At 35.8% G+C, this 14,973-nt stretch overlaps 1 protein-coding gene across 2 annotated transcripts in view; it reads left to right on the plus strand.

Annotated features, from left to right (window-relative positions):
• The window catches only part of LOC137813823 (polyribonucleotide nucleotidyltransferase 1, chloroplastic), a 61,742-nt gene that overhangs the window by 20,916 nt on the left and 25,853 nt on the right, over positions 1 to 14,973 (plus strand). For both annotated transcript variants that reach the window (XM_068616265.1, XM_068616266.1), the window contains 3 exons: positions 4,955 to 5,221; positions 6,464 to 6,535; positions 14,493 to 14,606. In XM_068616265.1, coding sequence (XP_068472366.1) covers positions 4,955 to 5,221; positions 6,464 to 6,535; positions 14,493 to 14,606 — 453 coding nt within the window. The remainder of the gene's footprint in view (positions 1 to 4,954; positions 5,222 to 6,463; positions 6,536 to 14,492; positions 14,607 to 14,973) is intronic.

Here is a 14,973-nt window from a genome sequence, read left to right on the forward strand (position 1 = left end):
AGTAGAGTGAGTTTACCATCCTGAGATTGCTTTATAAACAGAGTATGTTCACCTTGGCTTTGTCGGTACCCCAAAGATACCATAGCTTGAGTAAAATTTCCAAACCTAGTACGAGGTGATTGTTTAAGACCATACAAGGCCTTCTTAAGTCTGCACACCTTATTCCCTTCATTAGTGGCACCATAACCAGGTGGAATCTCCATGTATACTTCTTCCTCCAAGCTTCCATGCAAGAAGGCATTTTTAACATCAAATTGATGCATTTCCCAACCAAAGTGCGCTGCCAAGGAGAGAATAATCCTGACTATATTCATTTTTCTCACTGGAGCAAAAGTTTCCTCATAATCGATCCCATAGGTTTGGGTGAACCCTTTTGCAACCAACCTTGTCTTGTACCGGTCCAATGTGTCATCAGACTGATACTTAACTGTGTATATCCACCTACAACCGACTGCCTTCTTATCTTTTTGTCTTTCTACAATCTCCCAAGTCTCATTCCTTTCTAATGCATCCACTTCTTCATTCGTGGCTCGAATTCAATTCTCATCTTTTAAGGCTTCTTTTACTAATGTAGGGATTTTGATAGACTCAATAGTTGAAAGAAAACTTCAGTGTTGCATAGAAATCTAGACACAAATTGGGATATAGTATATTTGGCACAAGATCTTTTTTCTTTTCTCAAGGAAATAGGTAAATCGTTGAAGTTAGGTTCAAAAGCAGTATTTAAGGTGTCCTCAAGAGTCTCTTGGTTTTGAGTTCTTTCCTCCGGTTCGGACAATTGAAGTTGTTGTTCGACCAAGACGGGTTCTTGTTGCCTTCGCTGATATTTTTTCTCAAAATATTTGTCCTTATTATTCTTCTTTGGTAATGATGTTGATGTAGGGTCTTTGTCATCCTCCCTAAGAATGAAATCCTACAACAAAAGAAAAGGTGACAACTCAAGAACCTTGACTTCTTGAATACTCTCCCTAAAGTTGAGAACTAGGAAAGAAAGACTCTGTTTTATGAAAGGTGACATCCTTGGAAACATAGACTTTACGACTTTGTAGATTTGTACCACTTTTTGTTGGGGGCATAAGCAATGAAAACACATTTGATGGCGTGAGGATCTAACTTACCCCAATAAGGACTATGAACATGGTCAAAAGCAGGACAACCAAAGATACGAATATGAAGACTAGTCAAAATGGGAATAGAAGTCTAGAATTTGGTCATAAGCTGATAGGAGTAACACCCTCTAGAACCCGAGAGGGTAATCTATTAATCAAATAAGTGGCAGACAAGACTGCTTCCTCCAGTAAGATCTAGGAATAGACGTTCGGAGGAGAGATGACAATTTTTTCTTTCTGCAACCCCATTACCCAAGTTAATTCATGAAAACTCCATTTTCCTTAAGGAACTTGGAAAGGTTTTGGTTCAGATATTCTTTTCCATTATCAGAACTCAATCTCTTAATTGGGCTTCCATATTGTGTTTGAACCATTTTGTAAAAATTGACAAATAAGTGAAAAACTTCGGACTTATTTGGCATGTGGAATATCTAGGTAACACAGTACAATTTTTAATTAATGAAACAAACCATTTTACACTCGAGGTATTAGGAATAGGTGAAGGTCCCCATACATCTGAATGAATAAGATCAAAAGGTTTAGAAATTTTATTACCATTGGAAAGAAAAGTTGTCCGATGGTGTTTAGCAAACTGGAAAACATCACAATGAAAAGACTCAACATACACTGCTGTAAATAAAACAGGAAATAAGTACTAAATGGAGGATGACCAAGACATCTGTGTTGAAGCCATATCTGAGAAGATAACCAAGATTCAGGGTCTTGCTGAAGATTAGAAGCGTGTGCTTGTAGTCCAACACACTTTTTGTATTTTTCTTGATGTAAAAATGTAACCCGCCTGCTCTTTGGCAATTTCAATAGTCTTCCCTATGGCAAGATCCTGAAAAACACAATGGAAATGAAAAAAATACAATTGCACAATTTAAATCTTGGGTAAACTTTTGAATTGACAAGAGGTTATTAGATAGTTTGGGAACATGAAACACATTTTTTAAAGGAAAGGAAGGTTGAAGGTGGATGTTACCACGATCAGTAATGAGGGTAATGGAACCATTAACAACCGTAATATGTTGGTTACCAAATAAAACAATGTAGGATGAAAAATAAAAGGAATGAGGTATCATATGATTAGTAGTACCAGGGTCTATATTCCAAATATTTTCAGTACTAGAAGCATTAAAGGATAAGAAACTAGAACTCTTACCACTCATAGTTGAGTAACAATAGCTAGATGTCTTACTAAGGGAGTCTTGAGAGCCAAAACCAACTGAGCTTTGCAAATGGGCAAATTTTGGTCGTGTTCACACAAAAAAGGTTAGCCGGAAAAAATTTTCTGACATCGGTTTCCCATGGATTCCGATGGTGGTAGGCAGCGGCGGTCAATGGTGGTGGCAATGATGGTCAATGGTGCAAGGTGGTGATCAATGGAGAAAAGAGAGAAAAAAACAGTTGCAGCAATTAAGGCTGCCCGTAAAAAGTAATTGTAGCAATGAAGGATGCCCAAAAAAAGAAAATAATTGCAGAAAGAGTCTCCCAGATCGAGAGCTCTAATACCAAGTTGAAAGAAGAAAATTGAATATATTTCTGAATGTGTTTACCAATGTGATTATAGTCTAAATTTATAGACTATATACAACCTAATTAAGGAAAAAAAAAAAGTTATTTAAAGCAAGAAATATTAGGCAATTAAAGCTATACAAATCAAATCAAATCACCAAAAGATACTAAATCTATCCTAATAAATAGAAAACAGAATCTGCACTAATTATGGACTAATTATCTCCTAATTATGCAACAATCATTATCAGCAATTGGAGGAACCTCCAAATCATCCATCGGTGCAGCAACATCTTCTCTACAACATCTTCATCTTCTCTAACTTTAACTAAGATGCTTCATCATCTAATCTTGATTTTGCTTCATTGTGCTCCATAATCCATTTATCATTAGAAGCAAGATCATCAATGTTATAGTCTTTTGTTTTCCTAACATCCTTCTTCTTCAATCTTGAATTAGCCTTCACAATCACCAGATCATTCATGGTCTTTTGCGTTAAACAGTTTCTTTTCTTGGTGTGGACCTAAATAATTATAAAATTAATTAACACATCATATTATCCTAAAATTTAAATTCTTACCCTTTCAAAATCACTCCCATTACGCTCACAACCAAATGAACTACAAGTCAAACTCAATACTCTAATCGCTAATCTTTGTAATTCTAGATGTTCATCATCATATGATTCCCACAATTGTCATGGAGTTTTGGTTGAGTGCACTTTGAGCTATTGGACTACCAAAAAATCTAGACTTGCTCTTGAAACTCTCAATATGAGCATAATCTTTGTTATCTCATCAATGTCTCCCACCAACCTATCCAAACAATCATACATTTCATGTTTCACCTCATAATCAACTTTAAACTCCACTTCTTTTTCGAGTTGCATCACCTAAACCACATAGATGCATTTTTTTACCTTCAAAATCTAAATAAAAGTAAGTAGCGACAAACACCATAGGAAAAGGAACAAAGAGAAACAAAGTGATGAGTAAAACAAAAAGAAGCAAGAACAATAATAGAAGAAGCAAGGATGGTGAGCTTTGACGACTGCAATGGCGACGAGCGATGGTTGTGACTCTTTACATGTACCGTGTGCCTTGTGGGGTTGTGAATTTTCATTTGCGATGCGACCCTAGTAGAGAAAAAGGTACGCATATAGCACCACATACTCTTTGCAAATTGGGCCTTATCTTGTTTTTTTAAGCAATAGTTAGGCTTCAAACCCTACCAATAGAAGATGAGAAGGACCGACATGGCCCAACGATCCCCCGATTAAGTGAGCAGCATCGTGTACTTGCTATGATCTGTGCTGTTTGCATTGCTTTCCGCGTCAACTGATTCCTCCTCATACCCGTTAAATCGTGCAATTTTGTGATTTTAGTCACTAATTTAATAACATTGCTCAATATTATTAGAATAATATTAATTTGGAGTTAAATTATGCAAAAAACACTAAGATCTATGTTATTTATGCTAATACCAATCATGTGTATTGCTAATGTAATGAGGTCATCAAAGGCATTAGGTGTCCTTAAGAGGCTAATGGCTTTTAATGCCTTGGGGACAGGGAAACAAAAGGCACAACCCCAATTGAAGAAAAGTGCTAATAATAATAAATTCTTTTAACCCTTATTGCATCTCTTTTTCTACTGTTACAACTCTGCATTCTGTTGTCTTCTTCTGGGATGTTTTTAAAATGTGTTGGGCTAGTGCCAATACGCACTGGGCAGTGGGCCCAAAGAAGACTTCCTTGAATCAGGGTTATCAATTGGGGGCAGTAGAGGTACTATAGTGCTGTCAAGTAGTGGCAGGTGGCTGCAACAGGTGCTCAAATTCATTGCGTTTGTGGGATGTGGCCACTGTGCTTAATCACAGCCACTATAATGGAAACAAATGTGGCTGTTTTGGCCACTTTGATAAACAGGGGTTAAAAACACTAATTTTTCCTTGATTTGAATTTATTTTCTTGGGATAGTCTCAAGATAAAGCTATGTTGTTGTGGTTGTCTACTCTGCCTTGAAATACCTTGGGCCTCGCATTTGACCTCATTCCAAAGACAATTCTTCCACTTGTGTAAGTTGTGTCATACTGAAATTTTGCCATTGAAACTCAAGCTGAGATTCTGGGAAGAGTTTGAAAGGACTCAGTACCATTTATATACTTCTTTGGACTTAGGCCAGATTTATCACTTCTTGCATGTTCATGTATGAGAGGACTATACTTTTACTTTATTAATATTTGTTAGACAAGATAATTGAAGACTTCATTAAATAGTTTTGTTGAATAGTGTTTGGATAGATACTGAAGTGAGAGGGAATCTGCAGGAAATTGCTGGTGATGAAATAGTAAAAGTTCTTCAGATTAGAAACAAAATACCCAGAAGAAAAGCGCTTTCATCATTAGAAGAAAAGGTTCTGAATATACTCACAGAAAAAGGGTTTGTCTCAAATGACTCAAAACTGAGGAGTAATTCCGAGACCATTGCGGAGATTCTTGAGGATGAGGATGAAGACGAGGAAATAATTGTTGATGGTGAAGTTGACGAAGGTGATGTTCATATAAAGTTGACTTCACACAAACCAGCACTGTTAGTAAGTACCATGCACATTTCTAAATTTATTCCCTATTTTTTTGAAATGTATTAAGTGATGCATATATGGTTAACTTAGGCTTAGTGCTCTCAGTTCTTAGTTATTTTTTATGGCCATTTCTAAGGTATACATGCAAACAGACTGGATTGCTCAAATAAGTTGATTTTTCTTGTTCTCTTCTTTGGTTCTGTAGTTTCTTTGTAGCCTTAGGAGGCTTAATCGTACTTCTCTCTTTTTTTTCTTAATGATTTCTTTTGCTAAAACTGTATTAGCAAATGTTTTTGTTATTTCTCCTCTGCTTGTGTGCAGGAAGGTCCTCATGTTATCTGTTGATTAAAGGATTACTAAAATTTCTGAAAGGAAGATTGCCAATACGAGGTTCTTTAGGGATTCAGAATATGTTACTGCTGACATGATTTATGAAAGAAATTAGGAGGCTACAGCTACTACTAAAAAGTTGTCCTGAAACATAATTCTTCCCAATTTTTCTGTTAAGGAATTTAATAAAATTGTTCATGATTTCTCCCTAAAATTCTTAATGTGTTGTAAGAGAACTTTGTGCAGCAGAAAAGTGTAGTTGAATGTGTGGATCTGTGTACGAAATATTGAAGGACTTTTACACTTAATTTTTAAAAACCAAACATGGCTTGCATTGTGATGAAAGCTTCTCTTCCCTAGACTGAATACATCAGGATGTGCTTTCCCCAGCTTCAGCAATCCTAGATTGAAATGTGTCTAACAATCTACTAATTTCAGTCAGAGTTGACAAACACCTAGCTAAGTGTTCATGCTTCTTCTACTAGTGTATAGGTTTCCCCTCTCTTGTTCTCTGCTTGTGATTGTTTTAGGTTAAATACCATTCTTTGCTACATTCTTTACCCCTTTGGTTTTGTTTTCCTTAAATTTCTCTGTTTATGATGATACCCTACTCCGTCATATTATTTTTTCTGTTCTATCTCTTATATGTCTTTATTTATACCTCCCCCCAAGAACTGAGACAAAAAAAGGATATTACTCATGTTATATTTTCTTTGTTTTGTGTATGCAGTATCCTAGTCTAGGTCAATCTTTCTGGCAATTGACATTGTTCTTTATAATTTCTTTTGTGTATTTGAATTGTTTAATGTTTATACTTTGTTCCTTGATTCATGTAGAGATCATGCCTTGCCCTCTTGTATATCTGTTTTTCTGAACCCATTTGGTCTTACTATTTAACATTATCTATTTCATTTCCCTCTACAGTATTCTGAGGTAGATGTCAAGTTGGTATTTAAGGAAGTTACATCCAGATTTTTGAGGAAGCGCATAGTAGAGGTATGAATACTTCTAATGAAATAATTAAGATTACTATCCATCAAAATATTATGTGTGCTTTTTGTTGTCTATGGGAGAGTTCTGTCAAATAGTCTCTAAGTGTCTGTTTTCTTCATAATGGAAAAGCTCTTTCATTAGTGTTGAAAGTTTTAGTTATGAGCCTAAGGGAGTAATCTAATAATCGTGGCAAACACATCTGTTAGTCTTTGTGGAAGCACAAATGGAACATGTATTCCTTCAAAAGAGTCTTAACAGGGTTGCTGTTCTCAACTATTGAAATTTAAACGTGTGATGTTATTCCATTCCATGCTATCAAAATGCATTTATAGTTTCAACGGGCAATTAGGTAGGAAATGGATAACTATTTATCATGAATTTATTATAGCAAACACCAATCTGTTGGATATAAAATTAGTTGTAGGCGTGCATGTTAAACAGCTTAAACAATTGGTGACATGGTATTAGACTGAAATGTTATGTTTCATGTAAAACAATGGAAAGAAATAGATGAAATATATTTCTGAGATATCTTACAAATATGATTATAGTCTCTATTTATAGACTATTTTACAACTTAATTAAGGAAAGAAATAATAGGTAATGAAAGCCAGAAATAATGGGTGTTTAAAGCTGTACAAATCAAATAAAATCAAATCACTAACAAATCTGTCCTAATAAATATAAAATGGAATCTGCACTTAATTATAACATAATTCTCTTGATTATGCAACACTCCCCCTCAAGTTGGTGAATGCATATCTATCATTCTCAACTTGCAAGTAAGATCTTCGAATTGTTTTGTGGGAAGTCCCTTAGTAAACATATCTGTCAATTGGAGTCTTGAAGGGATGTACTCAGTGGCTATAAGACCATCATCCAACTTCTCTTTAATAAAGTGACGGTCTATCTCTGTGTGCAATACTGATAGTGGACTTATTATCACAAGCCAATCCCATAGGAGCTTCATATTTTATTTTTAGGTCATCAAGTATGATCTTCATCCATAAGAGTTCACACACCCCTTGAGCCATGACTCTAAATTCTGCCTCTGCACTTGATCTTGCAACTACATTTTGCTTCTTGCTCCTCCATGTCACCAGATTTCCACCCAAGAACATGCAATAGCCTGTGGTGGATCTCCTATCAACAATCAATCCTGCATAGTCAACATCAGTATATACTTTCATGGATAAGTTTTTCCCCTTTTTGAATAGCAATCCTTTTCATGGAGAGGCTTTTAAGTATTGATTGATTTTATCTACTGCCTGCAAGTGTCTTTCTCTTGGATCATGCATAAATTGGCTAACCACACTAACTGCATAGGCTATGTCTGGCCTAATGTGTGATAGATAAATGAGTTTTCCCACAAGTCTTTGATATTGTGTCTTCTTCACTTTTGGGTTTTCCTCATCATTCCCAATCCTATGATTTTGCTCTATTGGCACTCCAGTGGGCTTATAACCCAACTTACCAGTCTCTTTGAGAAGATCAAGGATGTATTTCCTTTATGAAATAAATATGCTCTGTCTCGAGTAAGCAACCTCTATCCCAAGGAAGTACTTCAACTTCCTAAGATCCTTCATTTCAAATTGAGCAGCTAGTCTCTCCCTCAAATTTTGTTTTTTAATCTCATCATCACCTGTAATAATCATATCATCTACATAGACCAAAAGTAGAGTGAGTTTACCATTCTGAGAATGTTTTTTAAACAGAGTATGGTCACCTTGGCTTTGTCGGTACCCCAAAGATACCATAGCTTGAGTAAAATTTCCAAACCTAGTACGAGGTGATTGTTTAAGACCATACAAGGCCTTCTTAAGTCTGCACACCTTATTCCCTTCATTAGTGGCACCATAACCAGGTGGAATCTCCATGTATATTTCTTCCTCCTAGCTTCCATGCAAGAAGGCATTTTTAACATCAAATTGATGCATTGCCCAACCAAAGTGTGTTGCCAGGGAGAGAATAATCTTGACTGTATTCATTTTTGCCACTGGAACAAAAGTCTCCTCATAATCGATCCCATAGGTTTGAGTGTACCCTTTTGCAACCAACCTTTCTTTATACCGATCCAGTGTGCCATTAGACTTATACTTAACTGTGTATATTCACCTACAACCCACTGCTTTCTTATCTTTTGGTCTCTCTACAATCTCCCAAGTCTCATTCCTTTCTAACGTGCTCATTTCTTCATTCATGGCTCGAATCCAGTTCTCATCTTTTAAGGCTTCTTGTACCGATGTAGGGATACTGATAGAATCAATAGCTGAAAGAAAACTCTTGTGGTGCATAGGAAGTATTTTTGTAGACACAAATTAGGATATAAGATATTTGGCACAAGATCTTTTTTCTTTTTTCAAGGCAATAGGTAAATCATTTAGGTTAGGTTCAAAAGCAGTATTTAAGGTGTCCTCAAGAGTCTCACAGGTATGAGTTCTTACCTCCGGTTCAGACAATTGAAGTTGTTGTTCGACCAGGACGGGTTCTTGTTGCCTTCACTGATATTGTTTTCCAAAATATTTGTCTTCATTATTCTTCTCAGGTAATGATGTTGGTGCAGGGTCTTTGTCATCCTCCCTAAGAATGAAATCCTGCAACAAAGGAAAAGGTGGCAACTCAAGATTCTCAATTTCTTGAATACTCCCCCCCTGAAGCTGAGAACTAGGAAAGAAAGACTCTATTTCATGAAAGGTAACATCCTTGGAAAAGTAGACTTTACGACTTTGAGGGTGACAACATTTGTACCCCTTTTTGTTGGGGGCATAACCAATGAAGGCACATTTGATGGCGTGAGGATCTAACTTACCCCGATAAGGACTATGAACATGGAGAAAAGCAGGACAACCGAAGACACGATTCTGAAGACTAGTCAACCTGGGAATAAAATGATAGAATGTGGTCATAAGCTGAATAGGAGTAACACCCTCTAGAACCCGAGAGGGTAATCTATTAATCAAATAAGTGGCAGTCATGACTGCTTCCCCCCAATAAGATCTAGGAACTGATGTTTGGAAAAGTAAAGCTCGAGTAACCTCAAGGAGATGGCGATTTTTCCTTTCAGCAACCCCATTTTGTTGAGGAGTGTCCACACATGTTAATTCATGAACAACTCCATTTTCCTGAAGGAACTTGGAAAGGTTTTGGTTCACATATTCTCTTCCATTATCAGAACGCAATCTCTTAATTGGACTTTCAAATTGTGTTTGAATCATTCTGTAAAACTTTACAAACAGGTGAAAAACTTTAGACTTATCTTTCATGAGAAATATTAGGTAACCTGAGTACAATCATCAATAAATGAAACAAACCATATTACGAAGTGGACTTTAAGCCTAACTCAACCCCATAAAACCGGCTCAATGAAGTGAGGTTTGCACCCACTTATATACAATGAAATGTTCTCATCTCTAGTCGATGTGGGATCTCCAACACACCCCCTCACGCCGAGACTGTCAACTCGTGCGTGAGACTATATATTATGGGTGGTCCGATAGCGGCCCGATAGCGGGTGGCACGATAGGCCCAACACAAACACTCGCTAGGATAAGCTCGAAAATGGCTCTGATACCATATTACGAAGTGGACTTTAAGCCTAACTCAACCCCATAAAACTGGCTCATGAGGTTGAGGTTTGCACCCACTTATATACAATGAAAGGCTCTCTAGTCGATGTGGGATCTCCAACACACCCCCTTCACGCCGAGACTGCCAACTCGTGCGTGAGACTACATATTATGGGTGGTTCGATAGCGACCCGATAGCGGGTGGCCTGATAAGCCCAACAAATACTTGCTAGGATATGCTCGAAATGACTCTGATACCAAGTGGAAAGAAATAGATGAAATATATTTCTGAGATATCTTACAAATGTGATTACAGTATTTATTTATAGATTGTTTTACAACCTAATTAAGGAAAGAAATAATAGGTAATGAAAGCCAAAAATAATGGGTGTTTAAAGCTGTACAAATCAAATAAAATCAAATCACTAACAAATCTGTCCTAATAAATATAAAATGGAATCTGCACTTAATTATAACATAATTCTCCTGATTATGCAACAAAAACTATTCCATGTCATGGGGCTAGCTTATTAAGCTTTTAGTTTGAGTTGGTCCTAATAAACAAAAGGCATCATCAAGTGATTATATTTTTAAACATTGTTAAAAATATGATTTGATTGCATTAAGTAGGGAAATATGGTTTGAATTGATTACATCAAATATAGAAATATTATATGATTTTATCACAACAAATAGGGAAATATCTTTGTTCCTTATTACTGATTCTTTTCATTGTAACAGTACTCACGTGCGTATAGGACACACAATTACAATTTTTTTTTCTTTTTCTATATGGTTTCCTTGTGGTGCTATCCTCTATGACTTGCTTTGTCAATATTTCATTGTTTAGTTCCCTAAACAAAAAGAAAAAAAGAATGCAACTCTAATTAGTGACCTCTTCTAGCATGTCTAAGATTTTGTGCCACTTCGATTCATAGATGTTGTTCATTGACTTTGTCTCTCTAACTTTTGCCCCTCTTGGGTAAACAAAACACCCATTGCATTATGTTTTTCTACCCAGCCACACCCTCCAATCATTTTTGTTCCCAAGCAGCGCAGCCTTGCTCTCTAGTAATTTTACTGTGAGCCCTCAAGCAATTTTACTGTCAGATTTCGCACTATCTAAGCCATTTGCTCTTCAAAACTATTGTACTCTTCAAATATTTTTTCTCTTCGGCAACCACCATGCTCATTTACCATATTACCATCAAATTCTCTAAGCAGTTTTTCTCTTTGGAAGTCATTGTGCCCTCCAAGCATTTTTTTTTCTCTCCAGCCATTGCGTCCTTCAACCTCAAATGCTACCTCGCAATCAGAGCTTCCCTTCTCTGGTTACCACTATGCTGCCTCTCGGCCACCCGCCAACATGTTCTGTTGGCACACCTGCACCAAATTGATGCGTGAAGCTTTGCCATTATTGACTTTGTTAGGTCCAGCAACCAATTGACTGACAAGTTCACCAAGTTCCTCAAGGGCTTTTGTGTGATAAGATTTTGTAACAAGCTTGACTCACATGATGCGTATGATCTAGTTTGGGGAGTGTTAAGGTATGATTTGATTGCATTAAATAGGGAAATGTGATATGATTTGATTACATCAAATAGGAAAATATCTTAACAAATATTCCTATCATTAGTAAAAGGTCTTATAAATAAGAGTATCCATGAGTGTACAAGATGCAATTACAAGTAAACCCTTTCAACATATACACTCACTCTGACTTGCCCTTGAGGATGTTGTTGAGCGCTCGGTTATCCCTGTAATTAAAATTGTCAAATTTCAATTGCTTCATATATGGAAATGTACGGCAGTTCGTAATTCATAATCCTAACAATATCTGCCTCATGGTAGTTATAGCACTCTAAATTCTTAATATTAATGTCATAATAACTGCCATAGTCACTGTCTCATGACAGTTATTGCATTCTATGTGCAGCCCATAGTAAACTTTGCAAATGGATGGTATGTCTGTACTTTGTATCCTCTCCTTGTATTTCATTTTCAGCTTTGTGTGGGCCTTGGTATCTTCCTTTGACATACTGTCTGATATGGAATTAATATTTACACCAGAGATGTTCAAATAACTTTTTTGTTTTTCATTTCCTGTTTCTACCATTAAAAGATAATGCAGTGGCATCACTTTTTGCAATATTTTTGGATGCTAAAATAGCAGATAAACATATCTGTAGTACCTGTATGGGGATGCGATAATGCAACACTTTTATTTTTATGGATGCTGTTTGCATGCTTTGAAAAACATGATAAACAGGTTTAAGTGTTAGTTGTAACAGTTTAAAACTGTTTTACCTGCATCTTATGCAGAATTAGGTATTATAAATACCCACTCTTTTCTGTTCTTTGTAATATTCTGAAATATTGAATAATACAGTTTTCTCTTTCTTTCTCTCTACAACCTTTTATTAAGAGATCAATTATCTGATCCATGTTATTTATTAAAGAAAATTACATCCGGAATAGGAAGAGGTGTACAAGGAAAAGGCTATATCTAGGTAATTAATAAGCAAAACAACTTTTTAGGACAGACTACTTAACCTATCGAAACAAGTTATATAATCAAGATAAATTAATTTAACACCCCCCCTCAAATTGGAACATACAAATTGTCTATGCCAAGTTTGGAACATATAAATTGAATCTAAGGTCCTCTTACGGATTTTGTTCGCACATTTGCAAGTTGATCATTGTTTGGCTTCTCTTGAATAAAATGATAATTAACTGTCTTTGGTCCTCGTATGGAATACAAAGTAGAGGAAATGTAGAGAGCTGCTTGATTATCACAATACATCTTCATTTGATGCATGTCACAATTTTAATTCTTGAAGAAATTATTTCACCCACACAAGCCTTTTTGAGGTTCCTTAGGATGTAGTGATAACATTCCAATGATCAATACAATGATTTTGTGTAAACTAACTAACCACACCAACTGCAAATGATGGATTAGGTCTAGTAACGGTGAGATAAATAAGCTTCCCAACAAGTGTTCTATATCTCTCTAGGTCAGAGAGAGGTTAACTTTGATTTGCCATTAATTTTTTATTTAGATCCATAGGGCTATCTACTTGTCTACAATCAGTTATGTATGTTTCTTCCAAGATATCTAAAACATATTTGCTTTGAGAAACTACAATGCCTTCCTTTGATTGAGTCACTTCAATGCCTACCAAGTATTTGAGATATCCAAGGTCTTTTTGGTATGAAAGTTTTTGCATAGGTGTTCCTTTAACTTTGAGATTCTAGTAGGCATCATTCCTTATAATGACTGTTATCAACATACACAATTAAGTAAACATGTTTTACATATGACAATTGTTTTTGAATGATGACTCATTATGTTTTAGTCCAATCCTTTGAACAATGTGACTGAATTTTCCAAACCAAACACAAGGAGATTGCTTGAGACCATAGAAAGACTTCTGTAACTTAAAAACCAAGCGAGACTCCCTTGATGTAAGAAGACATTTCTCCAAGTAAATCTCCTCTTCTTGATCATCATGAAGGAAAACATTTTTTTACATCTAATTGGTGGTGGAGAGGCCATGATGTATAACTACCATGGCAAAGAACAAACAGACAATAGTCAATTTGACTATGGAAGAAAAAGTATCACCATAATCAAGGCCTTAGATTTGAATATATCCTTTGGCTAACAATCTAGCTTTGAGGCGATTAACTTCACCATTTGGCCCAACTTTAATGGTGTAAACCCAACAACAAACAATAATCAACAACCTTCTGCCCAAGTGGAAGAGGAACTAAGTCTCATGTAGCATATCCGAAGAAGACACGTTTGATAGCTCGTGTTGACAGTGTGTCCAAACTTGGAGACACATGTACCAAACACACACAAATTGAGGAGAATGGAAAATAGAGGTTCATCTGGAAAGACAATAGAATATGAAACTTTATGCTCCAAAGAAGTAGAGAGCATTCATTAATAAGATAACTCGAAGTAAGAACGACATCACCGTAATGATGGACAACTTATTGACACTAAGTGTCTATTTTTTTCTATGCTATACCATTTTCCTGAAGTGTATGAGGACAAGTGGACTGCTGTTGAATGCAATGTGAATTTAAAAGAGTGAAAAAACTAAAAGAAAAATATTCTTTGTCATTATCACTCCATAAGATCTTGACCACTTTGCCAAATTGATTTTTAATTTCATTAAGGAAATACAAAAAGATATTCAAATTGGGTAGATAGTCGGTTTAGTACAACAAGTATTGACATATTTTGTTTTTGGTATAGTAAGAAAGTAAAAGTATTGACATATTTTGTTTTTTGGTACAATAAGAAAAAAAAATTACAGTTTTAGTACAAAAACTTTAACTTCATTCATGCTTATTGATTTATATTCTATATGCTATAGGGGGGAAAGAGGAGCGATGGGCGGACACCAAATGGAATACGTCCAATCTACTCTAGATGTGGTCTACTACCTAGAGCACATGGAAGTGCTCTTTTTACAAGAGGCGAAACACAGGTCTGAGCCAACTTTATTTGTTTACAAGTTTATGCTTTGGATGATGTATGTTGGTGTCTATAAATGCTTGTCCAGTCTTGTTATCTCTTTTAGTTTGTTATCTCTTTTATTAGAAGGGATATATAATGAACAAATACAAAGGAGGAACAAAACTAATAATATTGACTCTTTGGACCTTTATCACAAGGGATTGGAACAATATATGGAAGGATGGGATTCTATATTTTCTCAGCCTTAATGATGAAGGAATAGCATGTTATCTGTTGAGCCTTGTGTATTGCGTAGAACACCATATTTAGTAATAATTTATAATCTATCTTTTATTTCTATGTATAAACTACTACTCTTAATTGATGCCCAACAAAAC

Source organism: Phaseolus vulgaris, chromosome 1 (assembly GCF_000499845.2).
Source record: "Phaseolus vulgaris cultivar G19833 chromosome 1, P. vulgaris v2.0, whole genome shotgun sequence".
NCBI lineage: Eukaryota > Viridiplantae > Streptophyta > Magnoliopsida > Fabales > Fabaceae > Phaseolus > Phaseolus vulgaris.